Genomic DNA, 17,703 nt, shown 5'->3' with positions numbered 1-17,703 from the left:
TATGATACATAATATAAAATAAGCAATAAATATATTGTTTGACAAGATAATTGGTATCCTTTCTTACTTTATCTTTCTGTGGCTTTTCAAAAACTTTGTCTTTCAAGTAATTAAAAATCTAAGTCCCAAATTTTGAGTGAGGCTTGGCAGGGCATTCACACCTTCATTCATGTGTGCTCACGCGCGTGCGTGCGCGTGCGCGCGCGCGCACACACACACACACACACACACACACACACACACATGTCCATTCCCACCCAGCTGTCCTGAACCTCACACACTTCACATCATACCCAGAAAGTTAGTTAGGATTTTATTCACTGATGCTATCACTACTAAATTAATTCTTATTAGTACAGGATTTATTACCTTACATTAAATGTGAACTGTTTCCCCCTCTCCCATGTCTCTGAATCCCAGTGGAAAGTGACACCAGGGGACCCAGGACAGTGGCCACATTGGGTCAAGTCACCTTCAGGGACTCAGCAACCTCTGGCCACCACCCTCCCCTCCACAGCCCTGCCTGTGGTCTCCTCTGCCCCTACCCCCGCCTCCCTCCTCTCCCCTGATCCTGGCCTCCTACTCTCCCCTTGGGGGCCTGTCCTCGGGACAAAGGCTGTCCCTCCACAAGTGACAGGTGATGGAAACGCCCATGGGCAGCCAGGCCAGGTAGGCCAGCAGCAGCAGGGTGGCCAGCTTGTTGATGGGGTGCCAGATCAGGGCCGTGCTCATCACCAGCCCAAAGAGCAGCAGCAGGTGCAGCAGGGCCTGGGCGGGGGCAGGGCGGTTAGGCAGGCTGCCCTGGGAATTGCCCTTGACCTTTCTGCAGCACCCTGGAGCCAGCGAGCCAAGTTCTGGGTGCTCTGCGCACACCGTGGAAGCTCAGGGCAGCCCTCCCCACCGCTACCTGCCGGCACCTGATGGCCGTGCCTCGCTCCCTGCTTCGGAGGCAGCATACCTGTGGATAGACGGTGGCAGAAATGCTCAGAGGAGGCTGATTCATGGTAAATGGGGCCTTGTGGTTGCCAAAAAAAAAATCCTTTGTGGGCTGAAACGGGGTAAGTGGGTCTAGATATCCTTTGAGGGCAGGGAGGAGGTACAGAGGGTACAGAGGAGACATCCTGAAAGAGGCAAGATGAGGTCCCATCCCTTTAGAGACCAGCGTGTGGCAGCAATTCAGGGATGGGAGACTTGCTCCCAGCCCAGGCATGAGAAGTGGGTGCTCACCCTGTGATGGAGTAGATGGTTGTCCACACCAGCAGCAAGACTCTGTGAGGTGGGCACCAGGGCAGCTTTCTCAGGCTGTCACACCAGTCAGACATTGAGTGATGGATGAGCAGCCAGACAAGGGTGGGCCCCAGGAGGGGCAGGGCCACAAAGATGGCCCCTTGAGGCCACATTCTCCTGGAGGAGGTGCGATCTGGGGAGGCAGAGAACACGCTGATGGTAGCGTTCCCCGCATCTGCCTGTCTGTCTCCTCCTACCTGACACTCTTCCCCGGCCTGAGCCTCCCATAGGAGGTCTAGTCCTGGACACCCCCTGGGGTCTTCTCCCAGCCCCCTCCTCTGAGCCAACGCTGCCTTCGCCCTTTTCCACATTCCATGGACTTACTTTCTCCACACCACTCATGTGGCACTCAAGAGTGTCCCGTCTAGGACTGACAACTGCTTCTTAGTGAAAGACTCCTCTCCCCCAGTGTGTGTCTGACTCCTGGATCTCAGGTCCAGGATCGCCCATCTTTTCTGCCTCCCACAATGGATGGCACTTGGCCAGGTACATAGCAGGCCCTTGATGGAGGGCAGGGTCTAAGATCAAACTCAACCAAGCCAACTTGGAAGAACCACGTTTGGAAGACAGGAGCCAGAGAACCCTGGGCTTCCTTTCCAGTCCAGAACCAACCAGTGCATCTGCCCCAGGCTTATCTCACTATACCAGACTGGGAAAACCCCAGGGGTCCACTCTGCCGGAGCTCCCACCCAAATTCAGACTCAGCTGAATAACACTATGGATTCCTTTCTCTGAAGTTCTCATCTACCCCGAGGGGCTGGGGGAGGTTCCCCCTCCATCTCGCCACTTCCAGAGGGTCGGGGCCACACAAGGGGCACCTGACCTCTCACGGGAACAACCGCTTGGTCTCTGATTAAAACACTGCCGTGCTCACTTGTATTTTGTTCCGCGTCTTCCTTTGCAAGCAGGGTGAGGCACAGACCGTCCTCCAACGGAAGTTATTGTTTAGTTGCTAAGTCGTGCCTTACTCTTGTAAACCCACAGACTGTAGCCCACCAGGCTCCTCTGTCCATGGGATTTCCTAGGCAAGAGTGCCAGCGTGGGTAGCCACGCTCTTATCCAGGGGATCTTCCCAACCCAGCGTTGGAATCCGAGTCTCCTGCATCGCAGGTGGATTCTTTACTTCTGAGCCACCTGGGTAGTCCCTCCAACCAAGATCCCCCACCCAATATCATGCTTCTCATTTGCCTGTGATATTTCAACTTCGTCCCCATGATTGACAGAATTTGAAGGGGAAAAAAGGTGATTTTTCTCAGTGTGTGGAGTGACAGTCTACACCACCCTCTCCTGTCAAGGGCCCATGAACATGTCCTGGAGGTTCTGGGGACAGGGCTGACCAGCCTGCTGGCCTGTGCGTCTTTCTATTTATTCTCTGCTTCTCACTGTCTGTTTCTTCACCTTCTGCCTCCTGTCTCTCTATCATTTCCAGTTTTCTATCCAGTGTTGGAGGTCTCCCCGCTCCCACCACCCCCAATGCTTTTTTCCAGTTCTCCTCCAACTGCTGGTGCCTCCTTATTTATTCCCAGGCCTGTGTTTCCCCTTACCTCAGGCAGCACACCTCCCAGACTGAGTGCCAGTGATGTGTGATGTGAGGAAGGCAGAGGAGGGTGGGGACAGGGAGAAGGGTGGAGCGGGGCTCCCTTCTCCAGTGACAAGGGTGATGACGTTAGCTGGGGAGTCCAGGTTGCTGCCTGCATGGACCCTCCTCTCAGCAGAGGGTCCCCTGGTCTCCTAGACCCAGTCTCTGGAGGGGCCCGCCCCCTTGATGGAACTATTGAGGCGTTGGTGCTGTGCAACCCGAACCTCCTGAGACAGCTGAGCCCCAGGCTGCCAGGCTTCTGATGCCTGGCATCGTGGTCTCTGCCTTGCACGAACCAGCTTTGTGTCCGTAGGGGTAGCAGGGACCCTCAGATGTAACTGGGGCTGTCCCCAGTGAAACAAGCCCCAGCTTTGGAAATGATCTCATAAGACATAGCCCCTCGTTATTGACTGCTAGCTCGCATGGCCCATTCTGACTTGGAATTGAACTTGACAGATGTTTCACAAGCCCCTGGAATCTCATGACTCAGAGAAAAAGGCAGCCACCTGTGTGTCTCAGAGCTTTGTTCAGCAAAGACCAACCGCTCCCCTCTTCATCCCCCAAAGTCCCGAGCACCTCTTTCTTGCTTGTGCTTTAGACAGGCGGTCCTCTCCCCAGGTTGGCTACTCTCCACCCTTCCTTTGCCCCATCTCTCCACCCTGGGGACCTGGGCACCCCTGGGAGGTATCTATCCCCTCCTCCCAGGGAAGGCGGCGCAGGGGTGGGGGTTGCAGTTTGGGACAAGAAGCTAGAGAATCATTAGCTAAGATGAAAGCGGCAGGAGTTACTCATTTTCTACGGGCGATGATCAATGTGGGGCTGGGAGAGACCTCCGCTGCAGGAGGCCAGACTATGGCGACAGGTTACCACTTCTGAGTAACCATGCCGTGGTGTGTGCTTTATATTTATTAGCTTAATAATGACCATCTTTATCCCTCTCAAGGTAAATATTATCATGTGCTTTTGACGGGCCAGGAAGTGAGGCTCAGAAAGGTTGAACAACTGACCTGTGATTACACAGTCAGCAAGTGGGTCACCGGGTTCAGTGTTGGCAGTCTGGATCCAAAAATGCTTCCTCTTTCCTCTCAGGTGGCCCACTCTTTCGCCCAGGTCTTTATTAAACACGTACTTTGGACTGATTGGGCTCTACCTAGAGCTGAAGATATGGAGCAGATGGCTGGAAAAACCTCCTTCTGTGAAGGGAGCTTTCATCCCAGTGGCAGAGTGACAAAGGAAGGACCAGGCTGGCAAACATCCAGAGTGGCAGCAACCCTGTAGGCAGTAGAAAGAGCCCTCGCTAGGGAGCAGATACGGTTGTGCCCCAATGCCACCAGCAACTGTCATATCTGTGCAGGAAGTGGTTAGAACTAGGCATTGTCTAAGCTCAGCAGTAAAGAATCCACCTGCAAAGCAGATGTGAGTTTGATCCCCGGGTTGGTAAGACCCCCCTGGAGAAGGAAATGGCAACCCACTCCAGTATTCTTGCCTGGGAAATCCCATGGACAGAGGAGCCTGGTGGGCTACAGTCCATGGGGTCACAAGAGTTGGGCACGACTCAGCAACTAAGACACTACGAAGCACCCTGGGCAGGCCCACAGTGCCATCACCTGGGGGCTTCTAAGATAGAGAATCCCAGGCCCCACCTTAGACCAATGGGATCAGAACCTGCATTCTAACAAGGTCCCTCAGACGGTTCATGTACACATTACAATTTGAGAAGCCCTGGTTAGGGTTCCTCCTACCTTGCACTGTTGCAGCAGCCACTGACCAGCAGAGGGCAGTCTAGAGAAGCCTCACCTTGTACCCAGGTTGTCTCCCTCTGTCCCTCCCTTCCAGATCTAGACGGTAAGTTCACGGACTTCTAGGATCCTCCCTCACCTCGTCTGGACTTTGCCAGCATACAGGACAGACTCCCCACCCCTCTTTGGGGCGGCCGGGAGGCAGGACTGCCAGGAAGTGGGAAGCGCCAGGCCACTCCTGCCTGAATTCCCCGCCCACCTGCACTTGTCTGCTGGCTTGGTGACTGAGTCTGGCTGACTTCTCTGTTTCTCAGAGAAGGAACTGCTGTTCCTGGACAAGCCAGCAGCCTCTGGGGTCACCTACACGGTAAGGTGAGCACCCCCTGGGGCAGCTGGGGGTGGGCTGAGCATTAAGATGGGGCTACCTGGGGCCCTGGGGAGGGGCCAGGCCAGCTCAGGTGAGGCTGGCAGGTGTGGACACCTGGTGCTGGAGGAGGGAGAAGGAAGGGGCTTGGCAGAGGGCCACAGCCCAGTGGGTGTGAGGACCGGGGGAGGCACTTGGTGAATGCAGCCCATGACTTAGTCTGGGACTCACTATCCTGGTACATGGTTTATGTATAATTGGAGATCTTTCAGCAGTAGACCCAATAAGAAGCAGTGATGTGGGAGAAGGGTTGAGAGTTTCCTTAAAGAATATGAGCAGAACTTTGCAGCAGGAGCCTGGATCCTTGTGCTGGAGGAAGCAACTCCCTGGGGACAGGTGATGGTGCATCCTAAAAGACTCTCATCTTGGGAAAGTGCTACCCAGGATGATTCAGAGTCTGGGGCAGGACATACTGGAGATCTGGGTACCAAAGGGTCAGCCATGGGGTTGAGAGGGTCCAGTCTGCAGGTACCAGGCTGTTATGCTATATATTCGGGACCCTTTCCCTTCCTGGGGGCAAAGAGAAGGATGGGGTGAGGACCAACGCAGCCTGGAGAGCTGTCAGCCTGGCAGAAAGGGGGCTGAGAGGAGGGAGGAGTTACCTGCTCCAGGCCAGGTAATGAATTGGCTCCTGTGAGAGGCCCTCTAGGTTAGAAGGTAGGACAAGGGGACTCTGCTGCACCACCCAATGGAGTGGAGGGGATTTGGACTCTGGTCTTTGGAGGCCCTGGAAAAGCTGTTGCTATAGAAACAGAGTGAGCCCCTCCTTTCTTTCCCTACAGCTGGCCCATCTCCTACTGCTGGTGCCTCGGTGAGCAGGGGGTAGGCGAGAGCATCACTTGCTGCGGCACCAAGGATGTGCCTTTAGTTCCTTATGTTTGTTTTTCCTTCTATTTATTTTCATTTCTTTCTCTTTCAACTTCAACTCCTCTAGAAGTGAAAAGGAAGAGACCTCGGGGAAAAAGAAGGGGCAGGGAGAGAAAGGGAGTATTTCTGGAAGCTCTTGTCATCCTTGCTCATTCTTCCCTTCTGCCTTCAGTTGTAGCTTAATAATCCATCCTCTGCCCTCACTGGGGGAGGAAACTTGGCTTCCTTATCTGGGAAATGAGATAAAAATAACAGCTAGCTCATAAAGCTGCTGTGAGGATCAAATGAGCTGGGCCACGTAGAGCGCCGTAATACCCTGGCTCTGTGGATGTTAGCTATTATTATTACAGTTATAATTCCAATTATCTTTACTGCGGAAGGACTGCAAGGATTGAACGGGACGTAAAGGGAAGCCTGTGGCTCTGATCCGCATCTCTGCCAGATTCAGGCATCGCCAGCTCACTTACTCCACTCATGTGCCCTGCCAGGGCCACCGTCTGCAGGTTAGATGTTAAGGCCGAGGGAGCAACGTCATGCCTTCCCTTCTTGTCTATAATTTCAATGAAAACATGGGGGAAATAGATCCTACCCCAGGGCTTCATCCTTCAGCCCATGGCCAGGGGGAGCTGGGAAGGGGGCTTAGGTTTCACGGGTCTTGAGAAGGAAGAAAGAAGGTGGGTAAGGGTGGAGCAGGCGCTTAGGGGCACAGCCTCAGGTCGGGGTTAGGGATGTGAAGTGAAAGTGAAAGTTGCTCAGTCGTGTCCAACTCTTTGCAACCCCATGAACTATACAGTCCATGGAATTCTCCAGGCCAGAATACTGGAGTGGGTAGCCTTTGCCTTTTCCAGGGGATCTTCCTAATCCAGAGATTGAACCCAGGTCTCCCACATTATAGGTGGTTCTTTACCAGCTGAGCCATGAGGTGTGAGTGAGGGAATAATTCACCAGTGCAGATCCTAGTGGATCAACCACAGGGACCCTGGGGACTCAGAAGGAGGATGTGGTGTCTCACAGAACTCAACCTTGGAGTAAATGAATCCCATGCTCTCAGAAGCTCCTTGAGAGCCGAGTAAGATGTCATTGTGTCAGGACAATGCCTGGGCCACAGTGGGTGCTCAGAAATTGCTCATTTGAGTGGAAATCCACACGGAGAGCATGTGATCAAGAATTACTCAGTATGGACTTCCCTGGTGGTCTAGCGGTTAAGTCTCCGAGCTTTCAATGCAGGGGACGCGTATTCGATCCCTGGGACAGGGAACTAAGATACCACATGCTATGCGGAATGGCCAAGAAAAATTAAAAATAAACAGTTACTTAGTATGGTGGGAGGATGGTGGTCAGGGAGGGCGAAACAGTCAAGGGCTGGTGAGTGGGGGCTGGCAGGGGGCACTATTAAGCAAGAGTGGTCCAGGTGAGAGAAGGAGCAGAGGGGGACAGCGTGAAGCAGAGGATAGCAGGAACAAAGGCCGAAGCTTAGACTTCACCAGGTGTGCAGAGCCCAGTCTTGCCAAAGGTGGAAATTAAGGGAGGAAGAGGATAAGTCGGAGGAGAAGACCTGGGGAAGAGCTGGCATCTTTTAAAAAAATTATCTGTTTGTTTATTTGGCTGCATCAGGTCTTAGCTGCAGCATGTGCCTCTGTAGTTGGGGCACTCACGCTCTCCAGTTGGGGCACGCAGGCCTAGTGGGCTCAGTGGCATGTGGGATTTTAGTTTCCCCAACCAGGGATCGAACCCAAGCCCCTGCAGTGCAAGGCAGATTCTTAACCACTGGACCACGAGGGAAATCCCAAGAGCTGGTATCTTTAGGGGGACGCTGCCAGACAGAGCAGGCCCCCATCTGACTCCGGGAACCTGGTGGACCTCACCTGGAGACCCTCACTTTGGGTTTTCTTTTTTCTTTCTGCTTCCACTTTTAACTTTTGTTACTCTTGTAGAAAAAATATATATATATAATATATCCTTGCGAGTTACCCTCTGACCTTTCTAGCAGAAGGAGGGGCATAAATAAAACACACATATTTGGACAGGGTTTATCATCTATAAGTGATTTTCACATGATCTCATGCCATCCTCATCATCAGTCTGAGAGCCTTTTTTTCACTTTTAATAGTTTTTAAAAAGAATTACAAGATTAATAGAAAGACATGCTTGAATGTGAAAAATTCAAAGACTACAGAAAAAAGGGTTTAAGAAAATAGAAAGTCCTCTTTCACATCTTCCAGCTCCCCCAATTTCTCATCTCTTTCAGTAACAACCAATAGGAATAGTTTGGAGTGTGTCCTCCCAGACTTGTATGTCCAAGGCAGGAATCACTAGAACATGTTGCTGCTGAGTCCTTGAAGTAGACAGAATATCAGTTGCAGTGTGCTGTGAGTGTAAAATACACACGGACTTCAAAGACTTGTAATGAAAAAAGAATGTAAAATATTGCAATAAATTTACATTGATTACCTGTCAACATGATATTATTTTGAATATATTGGGTTACATAAAATATATCAAAAATTAATTTCTCCTGGCTCTTTTTACTTTATTTAAATGTAGATTGTAGAAAGTGTAAAAGCACATCTGTGGCTCACATTATATTTTTTATTACACAGTTCTGCTCCAGACCTTTCTCTATCACTTATATGCATGCATGCATGCTGTTAAGTCACTTCAGTTGTGTCCGACTCTGTGCGACCCTATAGCCTATAGCCTGCTACACTCTTCTGTCCATGGGATTCTTCAGGCAAGAACACTGGAGTGGGTTTCCATGCCCTCTTCCAGGGGATCTTCCCAACCCAGGGATCGAACTTGTGTCTCTTACGTCTCTTGCATTGGCAGGCAGGTTCTTTACCACCTGGGAAGCCCATCACTTACATATGCTGCTGCTGCTGCTAAGTCACTTCAGTCGTGTCCATGGCAGCCCACCAGGCTCCCCCGTCTCTGGGATTCTCCAGGCAAGAATACTGGAGTCGGTTGCCATTTCCTTCTCCAATGCATGAAAGTGAAAAGTGAAAGGGAAGTCGCTCAGTTGTGTCTGACTCTTTGCGACCCCATGGACTGCAGCCTACCAGGCTCCTCCGTCCATGGGATTTTCCAGGCAAGAGTACCGGAGTGGGGTGCCATTGCCTTCTCCTAACTTACATATGCACACTCATAAATATATACCTACACTTCATCTAGTTTTGCTATCTACATTAATGAGATCAGAGGATGTGTAGCCCTTTGTGACTTCATTTTCTATTAAAAAAATCCTTTTTGCATGTATATGTCTTTTTTGACATGTATACACTGCTCTATTTATTTTTTATTTATTCATGTATTTATTTCTGGCTGTGCTGGGTCTTCATTGCTGTGCTTGGGCTTTCGCTAGTTGTGGAGCCCGGGAGATACTCCAGCTGCTGTGCACAGGCTTCTCATTGCAGTGGCTTCTCTGGTTTCTGAGCACAGGCTGTAGGTGCACGGGCTTCAGTGGTTGTGGTGCAAGGGCTCATTCGTTGCAGCTGAGGGCTCTAGAGCTTGAGCTCAGGATCTTCTTGGATCAGGGATCAAACTCATGTCCCCTGCATTGGCAGGCAGATTCTTACCCACTGTGCCACCAGCAAAGTCCTTGCTTTTCTATTTTAAGACCTTCCTCCATCGGCCCATGGGCTTCTCTGGTGGCTCAGAGGGTAAAGCGTCTGCCTGCAATGCAGGATACCTGGGTTTGATCCCTGAGTCAGGAAGATCCCCTGGAGAAGGAAATGGCACCCTACTCCAGCACTCTTGCCTGGAAAATCTCATGGACAGATAAGCCTGGTCGACTACAGTCCATGGGATTCCAAAGAGTCGGACATGACTGAGCAACTTCACTTTCTTTCTTTCACTTTCTGTCGGCCCATGGAGATCAAGGGCTCTATTTAGACAGAGGTAGAAACTGAGGTACATTAAACAATAGGACAAGCTCACTCAGGCAGTGACCAAGGTGGCATGTGAACTCACAACTCCTAACTCCAAACCCAAGGTCTTTCTGTCTAGTGAGAGGTGAAATTAATTAGGTCATGGGGAGTCACGGCAGGTTCTTGAGGGAGAGAGAGGGAAAGAGAGAGACGGAGGGAGGGAGGGAGAGATAGGTGAAGTTCTGTTTAGGAAATTGATCTGACCGGGGTGCGTGGGGTATGCTGGGATGAAGACAGTTTGCTCCCTCCTCACTGCAGTCACTTAGAAGCCAGGTCTTAGCCTCCAACGGCTCACCTGACACTGACTCTCTCCCCCAGGCCCTTGGCCTCGGGTGCAGGGCAACCGGCAGCATCAAGCGACCAGGCGGATGTGCTCCTATGAGAGTTCCTTCCAGCCCGCCCAGTTCCTACTGCTGGTGGGGGTTCCGCTGGCGAGCGCAGTGCTCCTGGTCCAGTGCCTTCGATGGCGCTGTCCTCGCCGGCTGCTGGGTTCCTGCTGGAAGCTGGAGAGCCAAGAGGAGCCAGCGCCCCCTCCCACTCCCCTACCGGAAGATGAGTCCTCCAGGGCAGGCCTGCCAGCCACGCTGCAGGAGGTGGCCACCTTCTATCAGGAACTGCACACACCCACCCAAGGCCAGACTGTCATCCGGCAGCTGATGCACAAACTGTTGGTGTTTTCCGCTCGAGAGGTGGACCACCGCGGCGGCTGCCTGATGCTCCAGGATACGGGCATTTCCCTGCTCATCCCGCCAGGTAACAGCACCCAGCTCCCTTCTCAGCCTACAGCTGTTCATGTTACGTATTAGACAGGGGCGCCAACCCCGAGAGAGCGCCATTCAGATACACCTTCATAATTTTGAAAATTGTATGTTTCGTGTACGTCTTTCTTGACTCCAAAGATGGATAAACGACACATTTTTATGACAGTTTCATGGCAGGTGGAGGCAAAGGGCCTTGTTCTAATGAACAGTCTGTTACGACAGTTCTCCCCAAAAGGGAAGTAAAGTGTCTGGAGGAAGAGCCTCCAGACACTTGCAAATTCACACAAAGGCCTGAGTGAGCTCGCAGCATCCCTCAGAGGAGGGGGACGACTTGCTCGCAGTTCCATCCCAAGTCAGTCACCACCCTCTTGTTCTCCTCCACACTGCCCCCCGCCCCATGTGCCCTGCGGTGCCCCCTCTCCTGGGCTCCCGGCCCACCTCCTCTCCCTTTCTGGCTGGGCCTCCTTTGCAGCAGGGGTGTGCCTGCCTGCCAGGCCCCCCTCAGCTCTCCGTCCTCCCCAGGTGCTGTGTCCATGGGCCGCCAGGAGCGGGTGTCGTTGACCCTGGTGTGGGACCTGACGGATGCCCCCTCGCTGTCCCGGGCTCAGGGGCTGGTGAGCCCCGTGGTGGCGTGTGGCCCCCACGGGGCCTCCTTCCTGAAGCCCTGCACCCTCACCTTCAAGCACTGTGCCCAGCAGCCCAGCCAGGCCCGCGCCTACAGCAGCAACACTGCCCTGCTGGACACCAAGGCCTGGAAGCCGCTGGGGCGGCCGGGGGACCACACCTCCCGGGATGAATGTCGCATCCACCTTTCCCACTTCAGGTGGGCACCCACCTGTGGGCCTGGACTTCCCGCCCCCTGTCTCTGCCTGCCTCGTCCTCACCTCTCTGCGGGGACTGCCTCTTATTCTGTCCAAGCTGGCCTGCAAAGCCCATATCCCCCATCCTTCCCCACTCCCTCTGTTCCAGTGCCTATGGCTGCTTATCTTGCTCCCACCCCATTCGGACTGTGCATCCCCCCATGGTCCCTCTGTCTGTCTAGAAAGGTCTGGCTCAGCCCTGGTCGTCTGTCTAGAGGGGCCTGTCCCATCTCCACCTCTGTCTCTAATATTGTCTGTCCCTTCCCTGTGCCCTGGCTCAGGACTGTCTCCCCGCTGTCTAGGACACGTTGCCCCCCTCCAGTTCTTTAAGACTCCACCCCATGTCATGTCTGTCCTTAGCTCTGTCCTTCTAGGATCTTAGATCCTCTGCCTCCCAGTCTCCTTGCCACCCATGACCAGAGCAGGGCCATGCATGGTGGCCCGAAGCTCAGCTTCCATCTTTCCTACACTGACACAGTGACAGTCACTGACATGACTCACATTCCGTCCCTCTAGCCAACCCCTCCACCCTAGTTCTTCCCTACATGGCCTGGAATGTTCTCCTTTCCTCTCCGGAGGCCCCCCACAGAGGCCCCTGGTGTGGTGGGAGCCGGGTGGCAGGTGGCCTGGTGTCCCAGCCTCCCCAGTCCCATCGCACGTGGTCCCTGCCACCGTCTCTCTCTGCAGCCTCTACACCTGTGTGCTGGAGGCGCCGGTGGGCCGGGAAGCCCGAAAGTGGCTGCAGCTGGCCCTGTTCTGCTCGCCGCTGGCCCCGGGGCAGTCCCACCTGCAGCTGCGTGTCTACTTCCTCAACAACACGCCCTGTGCCCTGCAGTGGGCCGTGACCAACGAGCAGCCACACGGTGGACGCCTGCGCGGGCCCTGCCAGCTCTTTGACTTCACTGGGGCCCGAGGGGACCAGTGCCTGAAACTCAAATACATCTCAGAGGGTGAGGGACGCCGGGCCGGGGGACAGGGCATCTGGGAGCCCCATGGAGGGAGGGGTCTGGGCCTTCTCTGAGGTGGAAATCTGGGTGCCTCAAGTTTCTTTTTGAGACTTCTGGGCATGCAGCAGCCTTGGGGGGCCGGAGTGGGGTTTGCTTCTGGCTCCTCCTGCTGCCTCCTGGAGCCCCAGGCTTTGCTCAATACCTCCCTCTGCGGCACTCAGCCCTGGTCCTCCGTGGGAGGGCAGATGATGCTAGTGGGCAGCGGGAGAAGATGTGTTGCCTCCACAGGGGCAGGGAGGGGTGAGAAGGCTTCTATGGTCCTGCCTGGTTGAAGCCCACGTCACAGGAGGAGGCCCAGTCCTTTCCACCTTCGTTCCTTTGTGCGTTGGCTGCAGGAATTGTCCATGGGGCCAAGGGTGTGGTTGTGTGGGTGTGGACAGGGTGCGCAATGGTGCTGCTTCTAGAGGATGGGAGGGTGTGGGTTGGATGGGAAGGTGGAGGGGCGGAGGGGTGGGTCTGTGTGCTGGTAGAAGGAAGACCACTCACAGGGTCCCCGCCCAGGCCCTGGGACCCACCACCGACTGAGTCACCCTCCAGCCTTTGCTCCTGCCCTGCCCGTCCCCTCGGCTCCTGCCCTTACCTCCTCTTAAATGAAGGTCACCCTTCTGAGGCCCTTTCCTCTCTGCAGGTTGGGAGAACGTGGATGACAGCAGCTGTCAGCTCGTGCCACATCTGCACATCTGGCACGGGAAGTGCCCCTTCCGCTCCTTCTGCTTCCGCAGAAAAGCAGGTAGCCCGGGAGCCCTGTGTCCCCCTCCTTCCCTCCCCTCTCCCCTCCTGGTCACCCTGGAGCCCTGCAGCGCTTCATTCGGCCACGCGTGCAGAGATAGGGCCACAGCAGATCTTTGCAGAGAGAAAGATGGGGTGGCCGGCATAGCTGCTTCTGAGTTCCAAAGTCTTGCTGTGGAAGTCTATTTTGCTGTCCTGCTCTCCTCTTCTGGGCCTGTTCCTCCCTCACCTGCTACGTCTCCTTTTTTGTAGCCAAAGACAACGAGGACTGCTCTGCGCTGACCAATGAGATCATCGTCACGATGCACACCTTCCAGGATGTGGGTTGGAGCGGAGGGACTGAGGAAGGGCAGGGCTGGGGGAGTGGCGGACGAGGTAGACCAGGGTCTGGTGTGCAGCAAGTATGGCTGTGATCACACAGTCAAGAGGTAAAGAGGGCATTCTTCCAGGGGCAGAGACTGTCTGGCCTCCAAGTGACGCTCCATCTTTGACTCTCCTGTCCATCCATGGGTGAATCCTGCCAGAGGGTAAAAGAACCAGACCCTACATGAACCCTGTAGGGGTTTCTTCCAACCTGGAGGAACTTGGGCATCAGAGAGAAGTGCTTTCTTTCTGGACAGATTGTCTGCATCTGGGAGACAGTGCTGTGTATCTTCAGGTGGAGAGTGACCCAGGAGGAAGAGGGGCTTGAGTAGGTGGGATGGAAATTAGAGATCCCGGCCTCCTGCGGGAAGACACGAAGAAATCAGGGGAATCTTTGGGAAACCATGTGGCATCTTATTGGAGACTAGGCAGATACCCCTCAAGGTATCCTTCGGGAAGGAGGAACCAAGGAGAAGAACAATGGAGGAAGGGGGCACATATGCCTGAGTTCAGCATTTCTATTGTTAGATGACCTCCCCTGCCCTTGACCCCACTTAGCACTTCTCCTGGTGCCCTAGGATGTACCTCGTTTGGTCTTCATGTCCCAGGTCCCAAAGAGCTAAGTCAGCAAACTCAAGGCCGAAGGCTCTGGGGTCGGGGAAGCAGAGGGTAGAGGGTGTTGGTTAGGGTGGGGCTGTGTCTCCTGGCTGAAGCAGAGATGGGAGGAATGGAGGTGGGTGCCCTGGCTTTTTGCTCAAGGGACATCTCATGATCCCTAAGTGTGTTCCCTGCCCCTCTGTTGGCTCAGGGCTTGGAGACCAAGTACATGGAAATCCTCAGGTTCCAGGCATCGGAGGAGGAATCCTGGACAGCCCCACCCCCAGTCACCCAGCCACCTGCCTGCAATAGGTGAGGTGGGGATTGCTTGGGTTGCTGTAGGGGGTGCAGGATGTTTGGGATTGCTGTTCCTGGGCTTGCAGGGTGAGCACGGCATTGAGGTGTCTGTGGAGCCAGGCTGGGCCTTTTGATTCTCCGCTTCAAGGACACCCTTTCCTCTACCTCAGGCTGCCCCCAGAGCTCTTTGAGCAGCTGCAGATGTTATTGGAGCCAAACAGCATCACTGGCAATGACTGGCGGCGACTGGCCTCCCACCTGGGGCTCTGCGGTATGAAAATCCGGTAAGAGGGATAAGGTCTGCACGTGGGAGCGGAGGGTGGACTGGTGGGGGTTCTCAGGACCCCTTGGAGACTGGACCATTCACAGGAGAGTGACTTAAAAGTCAGAGAATGGCTGTGCCCCACCCTACTTCCCAGAAGAGAATCGATTTCATTGGCAGTGATCTCACTGGTTTGGGTCCCGCACTCCTCGTTGTCATGGCTTCAAAGAGAAGAGGACATGACAGGTGAGAGAGGAAAAAGCCAGGGGAGAGGACCAGGGGAAGTCAAAGGGACTCCATACGAAGGTTCTGGACATCTTTCTGTTTATCACTGTATTATTGGTACCTAGAGCGATGCCTGGATCATGGCCAGTGTTCAGTACATAAATATTGGCTCAGTAAATATTTAACAATGAATCAGTTCACATGTAAGTCACTGGTACATACTGAGTGCTTGACATGCTGTGCCCTGCGGGGCAGAATGGAAGACTACAGGATAATGTGTGTAAAGCCTGTAGCTGAGTGCATGGCACACGTTAATTTAATAAACATCGGCAAAACAGGCGGTGCAGCTATGGTCTCTGTGAAGAGAGATGAGTAGACCAATTCTGAGCTGAGTCCAGCACTCAGATGATAACAGTGGTCAAAGACCGCACCCAGGAGATGGGATGAGAGCTGGATCCTTAAAACAAGGTAGATTTAAAAATCACCCACTTAAAAGACTTCCCTGGTGGTTCAGTGGTTAAGACTCTGTGCTTCCACTGCAGGGGGTGTGGGTTCAACCCCTGGCTAGGGAATTAAGATTCTGCATGCCATAGGGTGTGGCATAAATAAATAAATAAAAATTCTCCCTCAAAAGCAAAAAAATAAAACCACTCTTTTATTAAACATTTATCAAGTACCTACTAAGTCCTGGAAAAGCTATACTAAGCATTGGGATACAGAATGAATAAAATATGGTCCCAACACCAGGGAGGTCACTCTATACTAAGGGATACAGAGAGCTTAAAAAAATCAAGGTATGTGTTCCTTTGACATTATTTTTATGTACCCAATATTGTGAGGCAAGTTGAAAACAGGTATGAAATGGCTAAAGTGAGAATAATGAAGACTTAGGTCAATTACAGTTGACCTGCACAATGTAGAGGTTAGAGGGGTGACCCTCCATGCAGTTGAAATCCTAGTGTAACTTACAGGTCCCCTCCACGTCCACAGTTCAGCCTCCACAGATCCAACCAGGGACCACGTAGTACTGTAATATTTACTGTTGGAAAAAATCTGCATGTAAGTGGACTCACACAGCTCAAAGCGGTGATGTTCGAGAGTCAACTAAATATCTCAATTACATAAAAAAGAATAATAAAGTCTAATGGGAGTCTGGACTAAGGGGTGCAGAATGGTCTCCTCCACCTGAGGTGGGAACAAGGGCTTCAGGTGGTAGGGAAGTTGGGGATCAACTTGGGGAGGGGGGCAGACGGTCAACTGCAGACCTGATATGCTTAAGGTGGGAAGGAAGGTTCAGGATGGGAGCCGGAGAAAAGGTCAGAAAAACAGGGCAAGGCCAAATGGTGGGTGGGCAGGGAAGTCAGGAGAGTGGGCTTGGTTAGCCGGTGAAAGAGACTCTGGAGGGGTTTTGAGCAGGGGAGGGCCATGGGTAGGAAGAACTATTTGCCTGGTGGTGGGCAGGATGTGGCCTGGGAGAGATGGAGGGTGGGGAGTGTTCGCGGTGGGGGTAGGGCGCAGAGAAGGCAAACACAGAACATTGCAGCTGGATATTCTCAGAGGTCTTCTCATCCAAGCCCTGGTGTGAGAAAAGAGGAGGCTGAAGCCTAGAGAGGAGCAGACTTTGAGCCAGTGCAATCTCAGATGTGACCCAGGCAATCTCTGATTTCAAAGTCCTGGGTCCTCTCACCATCTAGAGTGCCCTGAAAGAAGGCATGATGAGGGCCAGAGCTGGGGGGAGGTGGGTGGTGATCTCAACGCAGGGCCCCCTCCCTCCTCTCACCCTGGCCCCGCTCCCGGCCAGGTTCATGTCCTGTCAGCGCAGCCCCGCGGCAGCCATCCTGGAGCTATTTGAGGAGCAGAATGGCAGCCTCCAGGAGCTGCACTACCTCATGACCCTCATGGAGCGGCTGGACTGCGCCTCCGTTATCCAGAACTACCTGAACGGGACGCAAAGCGGCAGCCCACCCCGGCTGCGCGCTGGCGCCCAGGAGAACCAGGGCCTGGAGCTGGACGAGAAGCTCTGAGCGCCCGCTACGGCGCAGGGTGCGGCTCTGTCCCCCGGGAGGCCGTGGATGATGTGCCCCGACACCCAGGAAGAAAAACAGCTGCTCTTCCTGGCTGGACCCACCGACCTCATCAGGACCCTCGGGTGGGTCCCCCGGGGCCACAGCGAGGCCGGACGCCACTGTGAGCCCGCGCCTTTCGGGACCGCCCTTCCGGCCCGCTTCGTCCTGTGTGCAGAGCCCTTCCTGGCCGGCAGGGGGCGCAGGAGCCCAGGAGATGGCCCCAGCTTGGCCGGCCTCAGGGAAGCTGTTTAATAGACCAGTGCGCTGTTAAGACTGCCCTGTTGGCACTCCTTGGGGACTGGTTAGTCCGCAGAGTATTCGCCGAGCATTTACGTGATACTCAGCATTGGACTGGGTATCATGGGAACTCCTGGAATAAATGAAGTCGGGTTTGGACCCTTGCAAAACCCCTCTGGGAAAGATTGAAGACCAGGAGAAGGGGACGACAGAGGATGAGATAGTTGGATGGCATCACCCACTCAATGGACATGAGTTTGGGTAAACTCCGGGAGCTGGTGATGGAGAGGGAGGCCTGGCATATTACAGTCCATGAGGTCGCAAAGAGTCGGACACGACTGAGCAGCTGAACTGAACTGAACTGAACTGAAACCCCTCTTGGGGGAACCAAGATGCCCTCGTAGGAGCTGAGGGCAAACTCCCAGCGCTTGCCCTGTGGTTAGGGATATGAATGTCATATGAACTGTACCAGCATAAGGA

General features: G+C 53.8%; 2 protein-coding genes across 4 annotated transcripts; one reads left to right on the top strand and one right to left on the bottom strand.

Moving 5' to 3' along the window:
* Positions 1–579: 579 nt before the first annotated feature.
* Positions 580–2,007, bottom strand: TSPO2 (translocator protein 2). Its single transcript, XM_024984160.2, has 3 exons — positions 1,228–2,007; positions 918–958; positions 580–863 (listed from the first exon to the last, which is right to left on the bottom strand). The coding sequence occupies exons 1-3, from the start codon at positions 1,596–1,598 to the stop codon at positions 580–582; spliced, it is 696 nt and encodes a 231-aa protein (XP_024839928.1). The 5' UTR covers positions 1,599–2,007.
* Positions 2,008–3,853: 1,846 nt separating this feature from the next.
* Positions 3,854–16,944, top strand: UNC5CL (unc-5 family C-terminal like). 3 transcript variants are annotated; one of them, XM_024983974.2, is made up of 9 exons: positions 3,854–4,972; positions 10,138–10,572; positions 11,103–11,403; positions 12,128–12,390; positions 13,076–13,177; positions 13,429–13,496; positions 14,348–14,448; positions 14,604–14,717; positions 16,722–16,944. In XM_024983974.2, exons 2-9 carry the CDS (start codon positions 10,188–10,190, stop codon positions 16,942–16,944), a joined length of 1,557 nt encoding a protein of 518 aa, XP_024839742.1. In that variant the 5' UTR covers positions 3,854–4,972; positions 10,138–10,187. The 3 variants fall into 3 exon arrangements, with proteins under 3 accessions (XP_024839742.1, XP_005223573.1, XP_015315316.1); XM_005223516.5 differs by having other exon boundaries at positions 3,854–4,977; XM_015459830.3 differs by lacking the exon at positions 3,854–4,972 and adding an exon at positions 4,986–6,399.
* The last annotated feature ends 759 nt before the right edge of the window (positions 16,945–17,703 follow it).

The sequence above is a fragment of the Bos taurus genome, chromosome 23 (assembly GCF_002263795.3).
Source record: "Bos taurus isolate L1 Dominette 01449 registration number 42190680 breed Hereford chromosome 23, ARS-UCD2.0, whole genome shotgun sequence".
Taxonomy (NCBI): Eukaryota; Metazoa; Chordata; class Mammalia; order Artiodactyla; family Bovidae; genus Bos; species Bos taurus.
Note: the sequence above shows the minus strand (reverse complement) of the source record. Positions and strands in the feature narration are given on the sequence as shown.